Raw genomic sequence first — 14,756 nt, 5'->3', positions numbered from 1 at the left:
TGGCGCCCTTATTTTAGATTTCCGACCCCAAGTGTCCTATATCAAAATACTCCCCTAGGCACCCCCTATACGCTCCCAAACGGTGGCAGGTACTATAGGAATCAGCCTGTATGTAAATCCGCCACTGAAAATACCTACCGTTTTCAATTTAATAACTTTGGATACTGACTATCTTTTGTGTTGTCTAAAGTTATGTAACATATGTATATGAAAATCAATTAGGTATTTATTTGTTTATTTGTTTAGCCAGATACCATACAGAATACAATTATTCCAATTACATGGCACTGGGATGCTGTACTTAAAACTAAAACTACTAAAACTTTAAATATAAGTAAAGTTCATTAATTTTTTCGGAGCTGTAAAACGTCTGTACGAAGTTGTGGTAATGAACATACCATGTAACTGAACATAAAGGGGATATTATAAAACTAACTTACAAAAAAATTCATATAGATGAAGAATATTAGGGGATGGTGAGGAGGGCGGCTCCATCTTCATCAGGCATGTGTACGCTGCCATTTGTGCTGGTGACTCTGATTATTGCTATGCCTATTCGAGCACGTAGCCAACCCATTACTATGGATAGGGGTCAGGTCCAGCAGTCAGCAAGTACCTCGGCTAAGTGTCGTGTAAATGACGTAAGTTGTTGGGATCTTGGGACTACTATGTAAATTCGTCCACGATTTTAAAAGCAAAAATTTGCACATAATCGTTTTTATTTTTATGTTCTTGTCTGTACACATAAAACATGTTTTTTTCATTTCTTTATGGTGCTATAACGGATTGTATCCAGTTTGCATAATTTGGAATACTAGTATACACCCCGTACGTTCCCGGTTGTCCGCATCCTTTCCCCCAAATGACCACACCTGCTAACACGTAATGGGCATTGTTTACGTAACAGACCAACGGTGAGCCTCCATCGTACTAAAAGAGTATTATGTAAATAATATTGCAGCACCTTTTTTTATTTACTGTGCATGAATCTCGCGACCCCTCTCCGCCGGCGCAAATTTCTCCGATGGGGTCCAAATACATGTTAACATTTTGGCCTAATAGCGATTGGTGGCTCATGGATTGGTAACAGGTATCGGCATCAACTATTTTAACGTGAACTTGTTTTTGCTGTGCTATAGGTGCGTCGTGTACTGTGAACGAGGATTGTCCCCATCCAGCTACTGTGCATCTATTAGGAACGTTATAGCTAATTATATTGATGAATTTTCAATGCGTACGTTTGTCCTACGAATGACATAGCTGCTGTTGGAGGGCATACTAGATTCACTAGTTGTTGAGGTAAAGGTGTTACGGCTGTTGCTAAGTGCAACACAGCTAGGTCGTTAAAGAAGTTGGTCATGTTAAAACGGGGATGTACAGTTACACGGCTGACATTTAATTTGGCCCCTAATTCTTTGGGACTATGCACACCCACGTAAACTCCAATCAAATTGGGAGTGTCTCTGAAATACTACTAAAGCTTTTAATTCTTAAAAATCGCCTTTTACCGATTTCCTGAAACTTTGTGAGCCGCAGTCAATACTGTATTTGGACTGATCAGAACACCACCTCCGCAGAAACCAGTCTGATTCGTAATATATACTGCCCATGGCCACGCTCCATGTGTGGCGACACCATCGTGTGGTTGTATAGCGGTGACGTTTCTTTTTCCACACGTGGTGGAAGTTTGTATGGGTAGACATGGCAATTCGCCGGTGGGACATGGGTTACCCTAAACATAAGCTTGATCCTTTTTCTATTCGCTTGACCTTACCCTGGTAAAAATTCGTCGATTCAAAGTTACACCGCTTTGTGCTTGGCATGTGCCCGTTGGTACACAGTTGAACCCAGGGGACGATTGTGCTCTATCAAAATGAGTTAAAACGATAAGTGCTATGAACTGATGTAGCATATTGTCTCTTTGAGAGGATTTACACAACTGACAAGTTTGTTCATTCTCTATCATCTTTTTAGCGGTTTCATTATTATGTTTTTTCGCAATTCTGTATAAATTGTTTTTTTAAGTAATTGCTTGATTTTGAAAATACAAAGCGGTGCCAAAAGTAAATAAGTTGATGAAGGTCAAAGTAAGCATTTTAGATTTCACATTTTTTTTACAGTTATAACCGAAATGGATGTATAGTTCGTCAAGGGCGATTCGCTTCAAATCACTTCCATTTGTATGGATGCACATGAAAGGTGTAGAAGCGCTTCAAAGTAGTTTTTCTGCAGTTGAGAATACGAGTATATGATATAAAGAAGCATTTCATTCTAAAACCGTTTGCTTCTTAGGGTCAGTTTTTTCATTTCGACACGATTGTATCGACAATGCAATCCATAGAATTCATTCGGAGAGTAAAGTTGTTGAGAGGTAGGAAAACCGGACCTAAATAAATAAATGATTCGGTTGCTAAGGGAAGGAATCAAAACAAAACCCTTCAGAAGCATTAACTGCTTGCATAGCTGTGGTACGTATTCCAGACAAACACAATCCCTCCTCTTGAACTCAGCAAGTGTTTAACTAGCACAATAAGAAAGTTATTCAATTCTCTCAACGTGCTAAAAAACTCCAAACTGTGACATGTTGTACAGTGCGATCAATAATGAGTTGCTGCGCCGCTTCAAGGGCACGGAAAAGTTATAGTTTGTACAAACCAATTTATTTCGATGAGACCTTTCATTAGAATACCATGAAGGGTAGAACATATGTTTACCCCCCTCCCCCTCCCATTTTCTAAAGTTTAACTTGGTACCACTAAAGGCATGCCTATGTAAAATCTGAGACCAATTGGTTGTCGTATGTAAATGCATGCACGTTTTACTTCTAAAAACAGCATCTCAGGAAATAATTCGTGGTGGGGAGGCCCCCCTTTTAGCCAGCGAAATTTGATGACCGTCTGGCACACCTTCAAGGTATAGGCTACCTACTGCAAAAAATTCCAGGACTTTAGGACCATTCCCCTAGAAGTAGTTCAAAACGGTAGAAGTGGGTCCGGACGGACGGACGGACAAAACACAAACAATAGCACATTTTTTTTAATTCTTAAAAAATGTGCTAAAAATATGGGTTTTATTCATAAAAACGGTGATAACGTTAAGTGAATTATTTAAACGTATTTGTTTTGGGAACACCAAAAAAGGGGATAATCATGCAGTTAGAATGCACTTAGGTGTTCACCGTTAAAACACTACGTCCAGAGAACGTCATTAGAAAATTCCCCGAAGGCAAGTAGTTATTGTCGCTGCAAGGAGCGTCTAATTTCAACATGTCCACCTGTAAAAGGGACGTCTTATATGAGGTACCGTTATTCCATTTATGTAAAATTACAGGGCATTAGGAAAAATCATTGTAAATTATGTTTGATTGAAGTAAAAAAAAAACTTTTTATTTGCACGTTCTTAAAGGGATCAGCCCATGGGAAATTGAAGCCGTTTTGTGCTACATGTATGCAAGGGGGCAGAGGGGGAAATTTTCAAACGAACAAATCGGACCAAATTCGAAGTTATAGAATAATCGCCGATAAAAATATTACGGCAGCCGAGTCCCATCGGGGAAATTTTGTGGAATGCACCAACGCCATTCCTCCGACGTCCTTTTCGCACCGTAGCACCCCTCCACCAACCCTCCTGGTCAAATACACGATAACTTTTCGTCGTTTCGACGTTTATTGTTAAACGACGAGGCAAAACGGTGAGGGCTAGAACGATGTGGTTTTTGACATTGGTCTCGTATTCGTAACCTCCAACTAACTCAACAAGCAACATTCCTTTCTCCCTCCTTCCCCACCTGCCAATAAACCATCTCCTAGAATTTCGGGCAACTGTACAAGGCGAGGCGACAAAGCTGAGCAATGTGTCAACGATCCTATACAAGCGTGAGACTAGGTGGCTTGGGTATGCCCCCCCCCCCCCTCCACCCTAAATCGCATGCAAGTGTACAATATTGTGGCGTTTATTTGGAAACGCCCAGGGCTAGAACAATGCGGTTCTTTAAATTGGTCTTCTATACCGCTCGGTAACGTTCTACAATCGAATTCCCTATAAATGCATGCTCTACAAATCTACTGCACAAAACGCTACATTTTTTATGGAGCAATTTGATCCAAATTGTTGTGGTAGATCCTTCGAACAAAATCAAAACTCGTACTGTGCATGCGCAATAGACAACTGATAGTGCTTATTACAGTTTTTAGGTTCGGAACAATTAAAAAGATCGGACTATACCTCACGTCGGTGATCTGTTACTTTGACGGGTGCAGGTTAGGGCTTTCGTTTCATATGTGATTTATAGTTCTAAACATATCCTTTTAAAAATATGATGTGATAAATGAGCAGAGCCATGAGCAAATTTTTTATTGGAGCGAGGCGGCGAAGTCGCCGTTGCCGAGCGTGTGTCTTATAAAGACCAAATTAAAAATTGGCGAGTACAGATGTTGGACAGGGATTTGATGTCCTTATAAGTGGATTGGATATCAATATTGTCTAAAATCGCATTGATTTTTAGAACGCTATATAGTGCACGCGGTTCAATCAAAATAAACAATCGTAAAAAACTTCATTATGAATCAGAGATAACGATTTGAATCGAAATTTTTAAAACGTCACTTTATACAAGCTGATTCAAGTTCGAGGGCCACCATGGGGATTTCTGAAACTGTAAGAGATGGGTAGGTAGTTTAAATTTGGCAAAGTTGCGCATTTTGATGCTTAACAAAATGCCGTTTTGAAACTGCACAACTTCCGAGTACTTTCGGAGATATCTTGAAAAACACGAAATTGTGCAAAATCGTTTTTATTTTTGACCGAAGTTATTTAAAAAGATATTTCGAAATAAATAACACATTATTATTGCCACTTTTTCTCTCTAACATTTTAAGTCTGACGTTTCGTCTCCGGTTAACCATCAACTTTTTTTTTCTTATGGAAATCAGTTTTACTTTTTGTGTCATTTGATAGAGCATTGTTTTTAAATTTTAAACATGTAAATATCAATTTTTAATAACGAATGGTGCTAATAATTCGTAAAAGCGCAAGAAACTACGAACATACACTACACAAGACAAAGTTTTCCAGGCAAAAAAGAACTTATTTTAACAACATTTAAAAAATACTGATGTTTACAGTTTTGAAATCAGAAAAAAATGGTCTATCAAATGACACAAAAAGTAAAAATGACTTCGATTAAAATAAAGTTAATGATAAATAAAATAAATAAAGTTGATGATGGTTAATCGGAGACGAAAAGTCAGATTTAAAATTTGCAGAGGGGAAAAGTGGCCAGTTTCAAAATCGCATTTTGTTAAAATCAAAATACATAACTTTGACAAATTTAAACTACCTACATATGTCTTAACAGTTTCCGAGATCCCCATGGTGACCATCGAATTTGTATTGTATTGTGCTAGGTGTTACATCTACAGGAAATCAACGCAAAGAAAATGCTTGTTGTCAATAAAATAACAAACATTACACTCGGTACTTCAAAAGGCAATATTTACTAAAAGTACTTTTGGCGCTATATGTGTTTTTTAAATAAATTACACTAGATGCATTAATAATACTGTACATAGTTTTGGTTCTATTGTATAACCTCAACCTGCCAAGTTGGCGATGCTATTCTGTATCCAAACTAAATAATATGGCACATTTACGTAAACACCATACACTCCGGCTTGACCGCAACCTTTTCCCCAAATCACTAGACCGGCGACTACATACGCGTTATTGACGTAACACACTAATGGCGAACCCCCGTCTTGCTAAAATTACAATGATTAATTAGTATTATACATGCAATTAAAGAGGGAACTTACAGTACACGCATCCCGTTGCGCTTCTCCTCCGGCGCATATTTCTCCAAACGGATCCAAATAGGTGTTTACGTTTGTCCCCAAAAGCGACGCGACACTCATTGACGTGTAGCAGGCATTATAGCTCACTACTGTTACGTTCACCTGCTTTTGTTGTAATAGCGGCGCATCGTTTATCACGAAGGTGGTCTGTCCCCAACCAGTCACCGTGCATCTATTTCGATTAAGAAAGTGTATTTGGTAAATCAACATTTACGGCATCTTACGATGATCCAATGAAGCTTTGTCCAGAAGTCGGTAAACATGCCGTGTTGATTAATTGTTGTGGCAGTGGTGCTATTGATGTAGTCAATGTTAACAATGCTATGTCATTGAAGAATGTGTTGATGTTAAAGTCTGGGTGGATAGTTACAGTTGAAACAGATAAGCGAGTTCCTAATTGGCTTGGGGTGTATACGCCCATGTATACACCGATCATAGCCGGCGTGGCTCTGCAACATATTTTGCAAAAAAAACGATTCTAAGATTGCACTCGGGTTACCTGTTTCCGACCACTTTATGAGCTGCCGTTAGTACTGTATTTGCATTAATTAACACACCGCTTCCTGCGTATCCTGTTTGGTTTACCAAGTACGCTTGCCATGGCCATGCTCCCTGTGTTGCAAATCCATCGTTAGGTGAAACATTAGTGACACTTCTTTTACCACATGTGCTTGCAGTGGGTGTTGGTGATGGTGTTGGTATCGTTAATAAGCAAGGAACTTGTCCCGGCGGACAGGGATTTGTACCTCCCTGGAAAGATAATCCGATAAAAAATTGCAAACGCTCGACTCATTCGGCAACGGTACCATGTACCGTCAGGTGATTTTGTTATTGCCATAAACATTTGACAATAGATTAAATATATCACTTTGCATTGTTGATCACTACGTGTAAGATTATTTAGAAAATATGGGTTACTATTATGACCTAAGTACATATAATAATTTTCTTTATTCATTAGAAGCTACATATCGCCTTCACACGTTTTGTATAAGCAAAGGATTATGTAAAATTTTTATTAAATCCTAAGCGATTATCTGTAGGGGATAACAAATCCCGCAATATCATTTCCAGATATCTCGAACTACAGTTGGTTTTCAAGAGAATTAAATATTAGATTTTGCTGTAATAATGAGGGTCGTTTGGGAAGCCCCCGTTTCGTAAGGTTAAAATGATCAAAGCGCTGTTTAGTGGTGATAGGTGGAAACTACATTTTTGTGGAAAATATCATGCATGTGCATTCGTGTGAATGAGATCTAATATACAAGGTGAAAAAATTAGAGTGTTTTTTCCAATAAATTCTAACATGGGTCGAATTGTAAAGAAAGTTTCTTGAGAAGTGGAATTAACAACCGTCTTTTGTACGTCTTTTGGTTTTCATGCAGTATTGTTGTCATAATAGGTTACGGAATTTGTAGGCTGCAGTGAGTTGAAGATACAGGAGTAGTAGAGAAAATTGCCACATAAAGTTTCTTAACGGCGTTAGTGAACAAAAGGGGATTGAACTTTGTTTGTGGAATTGTGGATTATATTCTCAAAATCCGAAACATCAGACATGGATGGAAGAATCTCTCAAATCACACTATTTGATTTATCGAAAGCCTTCGATTGTGTCCCGCATGATCTCCTTGTGGCGAAATTGGAGTATTACGGATTAAGTGGCACCTCGCTAAAGCTCTTTAAGTCATATCTCGAAGAACGACAGAATAGCGTGTGTATTAAAGGCGTCTATTCAAACTGCAGTACAATAAAGGCGGGGGTGCCGCAGGGCTCAGTGCTTGGGCCAATCTTGTTCATCACCTTCATTAATGACTTCTACTACACCATGTTACCTAATACTTGCGTTTTATTTGCCGATGACACAACATTGCTATCATCGGCTCATAAAAGCAGTGAACTGCAACATAAAGCCTACGAATGTGAGAAATTGGCCGAAAACTGGTTCACCAATAATCGCCTCATATTAAATAGTAATAAGACCCAACAGTTAATTGTAACCTCTAACACTTCATTACTGAAGAGTGACAATGTAACGCTACTTGGAATTAAAATTGACGAGTCTCTAAGTTGGTCAGCTCATGTTGAATCTCTTACCAAGAAGCTTTCATCTACCATTTTTCTCATTAGAAATCTAAAACGCATTGTCAGCCCTCATTTACTTAAGATGGCATATTTTTCCCTATTTCACTCACAAATAAGCTATGCTGTACAGGTCTGGGGGAACTCTGCTCATGCTACGAAAATTTTTCGCCTACAAAAAAGGGTGGTTCGCATTATAGCTTGCAAACCGTGTAGAGCGCACTGCCGTCCACTGTTTATTTCATTATCAGTGCTGTCATTGCCTTCTCTATATATTCTGGCTTCTTTGGTGGACATTCATTCGACTGTTGAATCCTACGAGCTAACTTCTGACATTCACGACTACAACACCAGAGCCAGAGGGACGTTGCGATTACCCCGACATCGCATCAAGATATGAATGGAGTGAACTTGAAACTCTACAACCACCTACCTGATAATGTCAAAGCACTCGACAATAGACAATTTAAAATCAAAGTTAAGCGTCTCCTTACCAGTAAAGCGTTATATTCAGTCAATGAATTTTTAAGCACACAAATATCACCGACAGACATATTATAAACTTTGTACGCTTACATGTATGTACCTACCTAAAATACTATTTATGTATATGTTAAATGTAAAGTCATTGTATCGTATAATGTATATTTATGTTGTATGTTACTTTTATATGTTATGCTTGACATGCCACAAACACATCTACCAGATATGTAACGTGGTAAATAATAATAAATGAAAAAAAAAAAAAATAAAAGCTGATCATGCCAACCTGTAGGGGAGAAAAAATTGCAATACGAAAATGTAACTTCTTTTCAAAAAAGTTCCTGAAATGCTCAACGGTGCCTCCGTTTTAATCAACGTCGTACTTTCGAGATCCCAATAGCCACCCTCGAATTTGGGACACCCTGTACAGTGGTGCCTTATTTTCTGGTTGTTCATTGCTCATCAACTAGCTTCCCTTCCAAATCCCATGTTAAATATTAGTGGATAAAACTTGGTTCCTCTTTGGAGAGTTACATGATTGATACAAGTTCAATAGAAACTATGACATAGAGTGAGTATTCCTAACCTACTTGTAATATACAAATATACATTTACAAATTCTAGATTGCGGTCGCATTCAAAAACCATGTGTCAAAAACATTTTTTTAACCTCAAAATGTGAAATATTTTCAAATGGAAGTGTTTTAATTTCCATTTCTATATTTCAAACGGTTTGGGCGTCAGAGCTTTGGTTTCATTTTAATAGCGACCTTGTATCGTGTCACGGTGATTGTGGTCGCACTCTTCCGAAACGGCTCCACTGATTTTTATGAATGTTGTTTGTATATTGAGTAGGTCCAAGTATATTTCATACCGCTAGGTGATTATATAGTTCGCCGGGTGTGAGAGTCGAACGTAGGTATGTCTCATCCAAAAAATCATTTGACTGATTACAAGCGAAGTAAAGCAGCACAGCCGGCGGAACCGAGTGTATATCCCATCCAAAAAAGAGATTTCCTAAAGGTGCTACGAAGTTCGCGGGGTCTGCTAATTAAACAATATAACAGTACACAATACACCTCCAATTGGAGAAATTGTGGAAAGGTCGCAGAAATCAGTCAAAGATTTTAACATTGAACTTCGACTTAGCCGCACTCTAGCTTTTGCCCTCTGTCTTAGTTCAGTTTTTCCCGTTTTCCGGAGTGGAACTAGTTTTATCCTTCGTGATACTCTAATGAAAGGTCTCAACGAAAGGAATTAATTTCTACCAACCTCCTCGACCTCTTATCGTGATCGGGTATATTCCCTTATACCTCAAGCACGGATTGTCGGAAGAGGGTACTCACAAAGGGCGATTGAGAGACGTCTGCAAGAAATATATCCATTGGTGATGTCAAAACAAAAGCTATTTCGCTTAAAAAAATGCGCTTTATCTGCACAAGAGTTGTGCATAATTTATACTTGTTTCCATTTTCACTGTATCATAATCCCCGGTGATTGGACTAATACGTATACCCAAAACATGATAAAGCATATGAATCATGTTAAATAAACTGTTCTCTAATCTCAGCTATTTAGGCGACAGCAATGGATTATTTGTCGATTCATCCTATAGATCAAAAGCAGGGAACTCCAAACATTAAAATACAAGTACAAACTAATATCCCAAATAACAGGCGCCATTGCATCTTGCTAATAAAATGAGCGTTATGGTCATAGCTTTTTATTTACTGAAAAGGGTGCACATAATGTGGTACTGGTGTACTGCTCTTATTTGGTAATTAACAGTAATTAATTCTAATACAGAGTAACGTAATGTACGTACTTAAAATTTATAAAAAAGAATGCAATTGCTAAGTAATTTAGTTTAGTAGCGCATGGTGAGAAATGGGGTTAAATGCACTGTAATATCTTCTCTGAAAACATTCAATTCATTGTGAATAAAAATGCAACATGATAGTTATTATTATTACGATAATACTGTTTTTCCTGCATACATAATGCACCACATCCTTTTGCTTCACAGAAATTTTTATATTATTATTTAATTTTTGTAGTGCAAGCCTTTGGGAATTTATGAGTTATTTTTATTATTTACAATGGTTGTTCAGATGTGCACCCTGCGAAATATTATGGTCTACTTGTTTCAGATACATTACACTATTTAATTGTAATTTTCATAATTATTACAAATGAAGATTGTACTTACTGGTGTGACAATTCTTATATCTATACCAATGTTGCCAGTGGGGGGACATGTACCGGCAGGTACACAAACATATCCAGGCGGTAACTGACTACCAACTTGAACTACCAACACGGCACTAACCACTAACGGAACTAACATGCTTACTCTAATCGTGCACGTAAATTAATGCAACATTAATTTGATAAAAGTATAAATGTTTATATATAATAAAACTTTTCCACCACCATTATCTAATATTCATAAATTCCCGAAAATAATTATCACTATGACATTGAGTGGAATAGTTACAATTTCACACACTTTACCGAAGAAACCCACCGTAACCGGGAAATTGCATTAAAATTATTTAAATCCATTCATAGTGAAGGTTGCTTAATATAATAAAATATCGATTCGGTCTCTTCTTTTAATTCAGTGAACCAATGCCGGATGTTAATTTATAAGTAATTACAAGGGGTATTTACTCAAGAGGACCTTCCTCATACAATACGGTTCGTAATATTTTAATTGATAATAAATTTTAATATCAAAATATTCCGAAATAGGTTGACAGATCAACGTAATTTTTATGTCTAACACGTTCGTTGTTCCATGAATGATGAACCATCATTAGTCATTTATTGAATAAATAAATCTTGCAATGTGTTTTATGATTTATTGTGGGGTCGATTGACACGCTGTTTCCGGAAGGGAAGCAATTCTGTAACGTAATGCACACAGATTTGTGGTACTACAAAATATCCATTAATGACTTGACATAAATGTTTCTTTCCCATGTACCTAATTGTATTTCAACCACGTTAGATTCCTTCGTCAGTGTCCGTCCATGAATTTTTCATATGAACTGGTATCGAAAATATTGCGTAAGTACGTAGACCTCACAATGATCATTCTTTTAGAATAATAATGTATAACTTACCGTTTACCTTGAGTGAACTAAATACTTGTTTAAAGAAAACGTCCCTTACAGCTGCACCAGGTAACGACCAAATAACAAATAAAATGATCACCCAGACGACTAACCTCTTTAAGCGACGCCTTCTTAACTTTTACAATTACTGTTGGCAACAAGGGATATATCCGCAAGAGTGGAAAGAGGCAATTATAGTGCCTATATTAAAGGAAGGCAAAAATCGAATGGATTGTAAGAGTTATCGGCCTATAAGTTTAACCTGTTGTTTGGGAAAGCTCTTAGAGAAAATGATAAATCAAAGGCTCATTCACCTGATAGATCCACAATTTATAACAGAGGCGCAAGCAGGATTCCGTAGAGGATATTCCACAATAGATCAGTTAGTCTATTTGGAAAATTATTTACAGGAAGGATACAAAAATCGACATCACACTGTGGGGGTATTCTTTCATATCGAAAAAGCTTTCGACATGACATGGCGTGGTGGTATTTTACTACAACTAGAAAAATGGGGTTTTAAAGGCAGTTTACCCAAAGTCATCTCGTCGTTTCTGTCTAATCGCACTTTTCGTGTCAAAATCAATGGGAGCTTGTCTCAAGCTTACGTCCTTGAGAATGGAATTCCACAAGGATCAACATTAAGCTGTACCTTGTTCAACATAGCAATTAATATCTTAGTTAATAACATAGGCACAGACGTGAAATGTTGTCTATATGTGGATGACTTGTGTATATTTGGTAGTGGCAAAACTATTGGTCAAATATCAAGAAAAATGCAACCTATTGTTAATCAAGTTTTGGAAAATGCTGAGGAAACAGGATTTACTTTTTCTATCACCAAAACAAAATGTGTCCACTTCTGTAGGCTACGTACAGCACATTACGACCCCCTACTATTCATTAATCAAACCCCAATTCCATGCGTGGATTACGTTAGGTTTCTGGGTGTGACATTGGATAGTAAGCTAACTTGGGAGAAGCACATTAGCGACTTGATATTGAAATGTGATAGAGCCTTAAACCTCGTCAAATGTTTGTGCTCTACAAAATGGGGCGCCGATGTGGCTACTTTAATCAAAATATACAAATCCCTCGTATTATCGAAAATTGATTATGGATGTTTTGTCTACGGTTCAGCTAGATCCTCTCGATTGTTACAGCTTAACAAAATTCAAAATCGTGCTTTGAGACTATGCTTAGGTGCATTCCCTACATCGCCGAGCACCAGCCTCCACATAGAGGCCAACGTCATGCCTCTGCAATATAGAAGAGAGAAATTATTAAACAACTATGTTTGTAACAGAGCATCACATGATAGTCACCGTAATTATAAGATCCTCTTTAAAAATGTTACTGCATACACCGACAGACCCACTATTACTCGTCCACTATCTGTAAGAGCGCAGGAAATTCATCCAGATTTGTTAACAGAAATATGTCATATAATACCCCACAATAAACCGGAAATTCCCCCTTGGAGAAATTTTCCAATAAATGTTGACACTAGTCTGTTGCAGTATGATAAATATGGCACTAACCCTAAATTAATACTTGCACATTTTAATAATATCATCTCTGGAATGAGGCATCACAATATCATATACATGGATGGTTCTAAAACTGAAGATGGCGTAGGATGTGCAATTGTCGTTCAGGGTGAGCACTATAACTGGCGTCTTCCTGATTTATCATCAGTCTTCTATGCGGAACAATATGCCGTATGGCAAGCACTGAAGTACTGTGATATGTCACTGGGTTATCGACACTTCTGCATTGTAACAGACTCCTTGTCCGTTATAAAATCGATAGTAAACTGTGACAATGATACGATAACACAATGGTGTCATTCATCTATCGTATACTTAGAAAATCAAGGAAAGCATATTACCTTACTATGGGTTCCCAGTCATGTGGGCATACAGGGTAATGAGGAAGCTGACAAGGTAGCCCTGGAAGCAACCAAACAGGATGCGATCGATGTACCTGAAATAAAACACAAAGATTTGAAAAATAAATATAATCGTGTAACTGTTTCCAAATGGCAAGATGATTGGGATATGTGTAGGTAATACTCACCTTAAAAACATCAAACCTACCATAGCTAAATGGGATAATCCTGCACTCACTAGAACAGACATATCAAAATTAATTAGATTGAGAATAGGCCATACTGCAGTAACGCATACATACCTACTGAAGGGAGAACCAGTTCCTATATGTGCCAGATGTGGACACGAATTAACGGTAGTACACTTCATTTTTGAATGTGGCCATTTAGAACTTATAAGAAGCAATTACAACATTAGTGATAATTATCGAGATAATTTTATTAATATGTCGCGTATAAATAACCCAATGTCGTACTTGAAGGTAATAGGCATGTACAATAACATTTAAATTAGCAACAAGAGCTAATGACCATAGCTGTCGATGTTCAATACAAAAAAAAAATGTATAATTAATTAGGTTACCTTATGTCATGTATAAATAATTTGTCAATAACAATATTTCGAATGTGTATGATGGATAATTAGCATGAATATTTAACATTTGGCGACGATGGAAACAGCTAAAAAACTACGAGGAACCCCACGTTAATTAATTACACGCACAGATAAATATGTGCGACCTAAGGAAATAATGTCTGACGAGGACTTAAACTCCCGCTCACAAAGTCTACAGGGGACGATCCTAAAGCTTAGAGAAGTACAAGTAAGTTTCAGCCACTACAAAAGTTCAAGAAACGATGGTATAACAGAAAGACAAATGAAAACAAACATTCAACATTATCCCCAGAACTACATGAAATACTAGGTGACCTTACTTCTCCAGAAGAACCAATGAACATGATATTTTCTTCTTTAACAGAAATACTCGAGGGCTACCTAGATCCAAAGCTTAATAATAATAATAATCATAATAATAGCGATTTAATGCCCAACAGAGAAACCTCCAATTATAGGACACACCAAAAAAAGACGTACAGACAAAATAAAATACATCACAAAAAAAATACATCACAAAAAAATATATATCTTAAGGTGTGGACCCTGCAGCACAAATTTATTCATATCACGCAAACAAAAATTTGATGAAACTGCAGCACAGTACGCTGCGGTATTAAAAAAAAGCTCACTACCAACTGTGAATTTAAATTTCAAGGCTGTTTTTGTTTCTTGTCACTTCAATTGATTAGAGGCCTATGGTGACGTTCGGACAA

General features: G+C 37.4%; 2 protein-coding genes across 2 annotated transcripts; both read right to left on the bottom strand.

The window, feature by feature from the left end:
- Window positions 1-768: 768 nt before the first annotated feature.
- LOC116163983 (tryptase-like) lies at window positions 769-1,927 on the bottom strand. Its single transcript, XM_031478110.1, has 5 exons — window positions 1,775-1,927; window positions 1,509-1,732; window positions 1,239-1,463; window positions 979-1,189; window positions 769-930 (listed from the first exon to the last, which is right to left on the bottom strand). Exons 1-5 carry the CDS (start codon window positions 1,910-1,912, stop codon window positions 769-771), a joined length of 960 nt encoding a protein of 319 aa, XP_031333970.1. The 5' UTR covers window positions 1,913-1,927.
- Window positions 1,928-5,555: 3,628 nt separating this feature from the next.
- Window positions 5,556-10,769, bottom strand: LOC116162651 (tryptase-like). Its single transcript, XM_031476307.1, has 5 exons — window positions 10,624-10,769; window positions 6,352-6,602; window positions 6,077-6,301; window positions 5,814-6,024; window positions 5,556-5,759 (listed from the first exon to the last, which is right to left on the bottom strand). Exons 1-5 carry the CDS (start codon window positions 10,759-10,761, stop codon window positions 5,592-5,594), a joined length of 993 nt encoding a protein of 330 aa, XP_031332167.1. The 5' UTR covers window positions 10,762-10,769; the 3' UTR covers window positions 5,556-5,591.
- Between the last annotated feature and the right edge of the window lie 3,987 nt (window positions 10,770-14,756).

The sequence above is a fragment of the Photinus pyralis genome, unplaced genomic scaffold, assembly GCF_008802855.1.
Source record: "Photinus pyralis isolate 1611_PpyrPB1 unplaced genomic scaffold, Ppyr1.3 Ppyr1.4_LG2, whole genome shotgun sequence".
In the NCBI taxonomy this organism is placed as follows: domain Eukaryota; kingdom Metazoa; phylum Arthropoda; class Insecta; order Coleoptera; family Lampyridae; genus Photinus; species Photinus pyralis.
Note: the sequence above shows the minus strand (reverse complement) of the source record. Positions and strands in the feature narration are given on the sequence as shown.

Bases quoted from the DNA above. Each gene is read 5' to 3' on its own strand.
- LOC116162651 (XM_031476307.1), bottom strand. From the start codon at position 10,761: ATGTTAGTTCCGTTAGTGGTTAGTGCCGTGTTGGTAGTTCAAGTTGGT. The intron at 6,302-6,351 runs GTAACCCGAGTG...AATATGTTGCAG, and splicing joins CATAAAGTGGTCGGAAACAG to AGCCACGCCGGCTATGATCG. The intron at 5,760-5,813 runs GTAAGTTCCCTC...TTGTAATTTTAG, and splicing joins CGCAACGGGATGCGTGTACT to CAAGACGGGGGTTCGCCATT.
- LOC116163983 (XM_031478110.1), bottom strand. From the start codon at position 1,912: ATGCTACATCAGTTCATAGCACTTATCGTTTTAACTCATTTTGATAGA. The intron at 1,733-1,774 runs GTAAGGTCAAGC...GCTTATGTTTAG, and splicing joins ATCGACGAATTTTTACCAGG to GGTAACCCATGTCCCACCGG. The intron at 1,190-1,238 runs GTACGCATTGAA...CGTTCCTAATAG, and splicing joins ATGTCATTCGTAGGACAAAC to ATGCACAGTAGCTGGATGGG.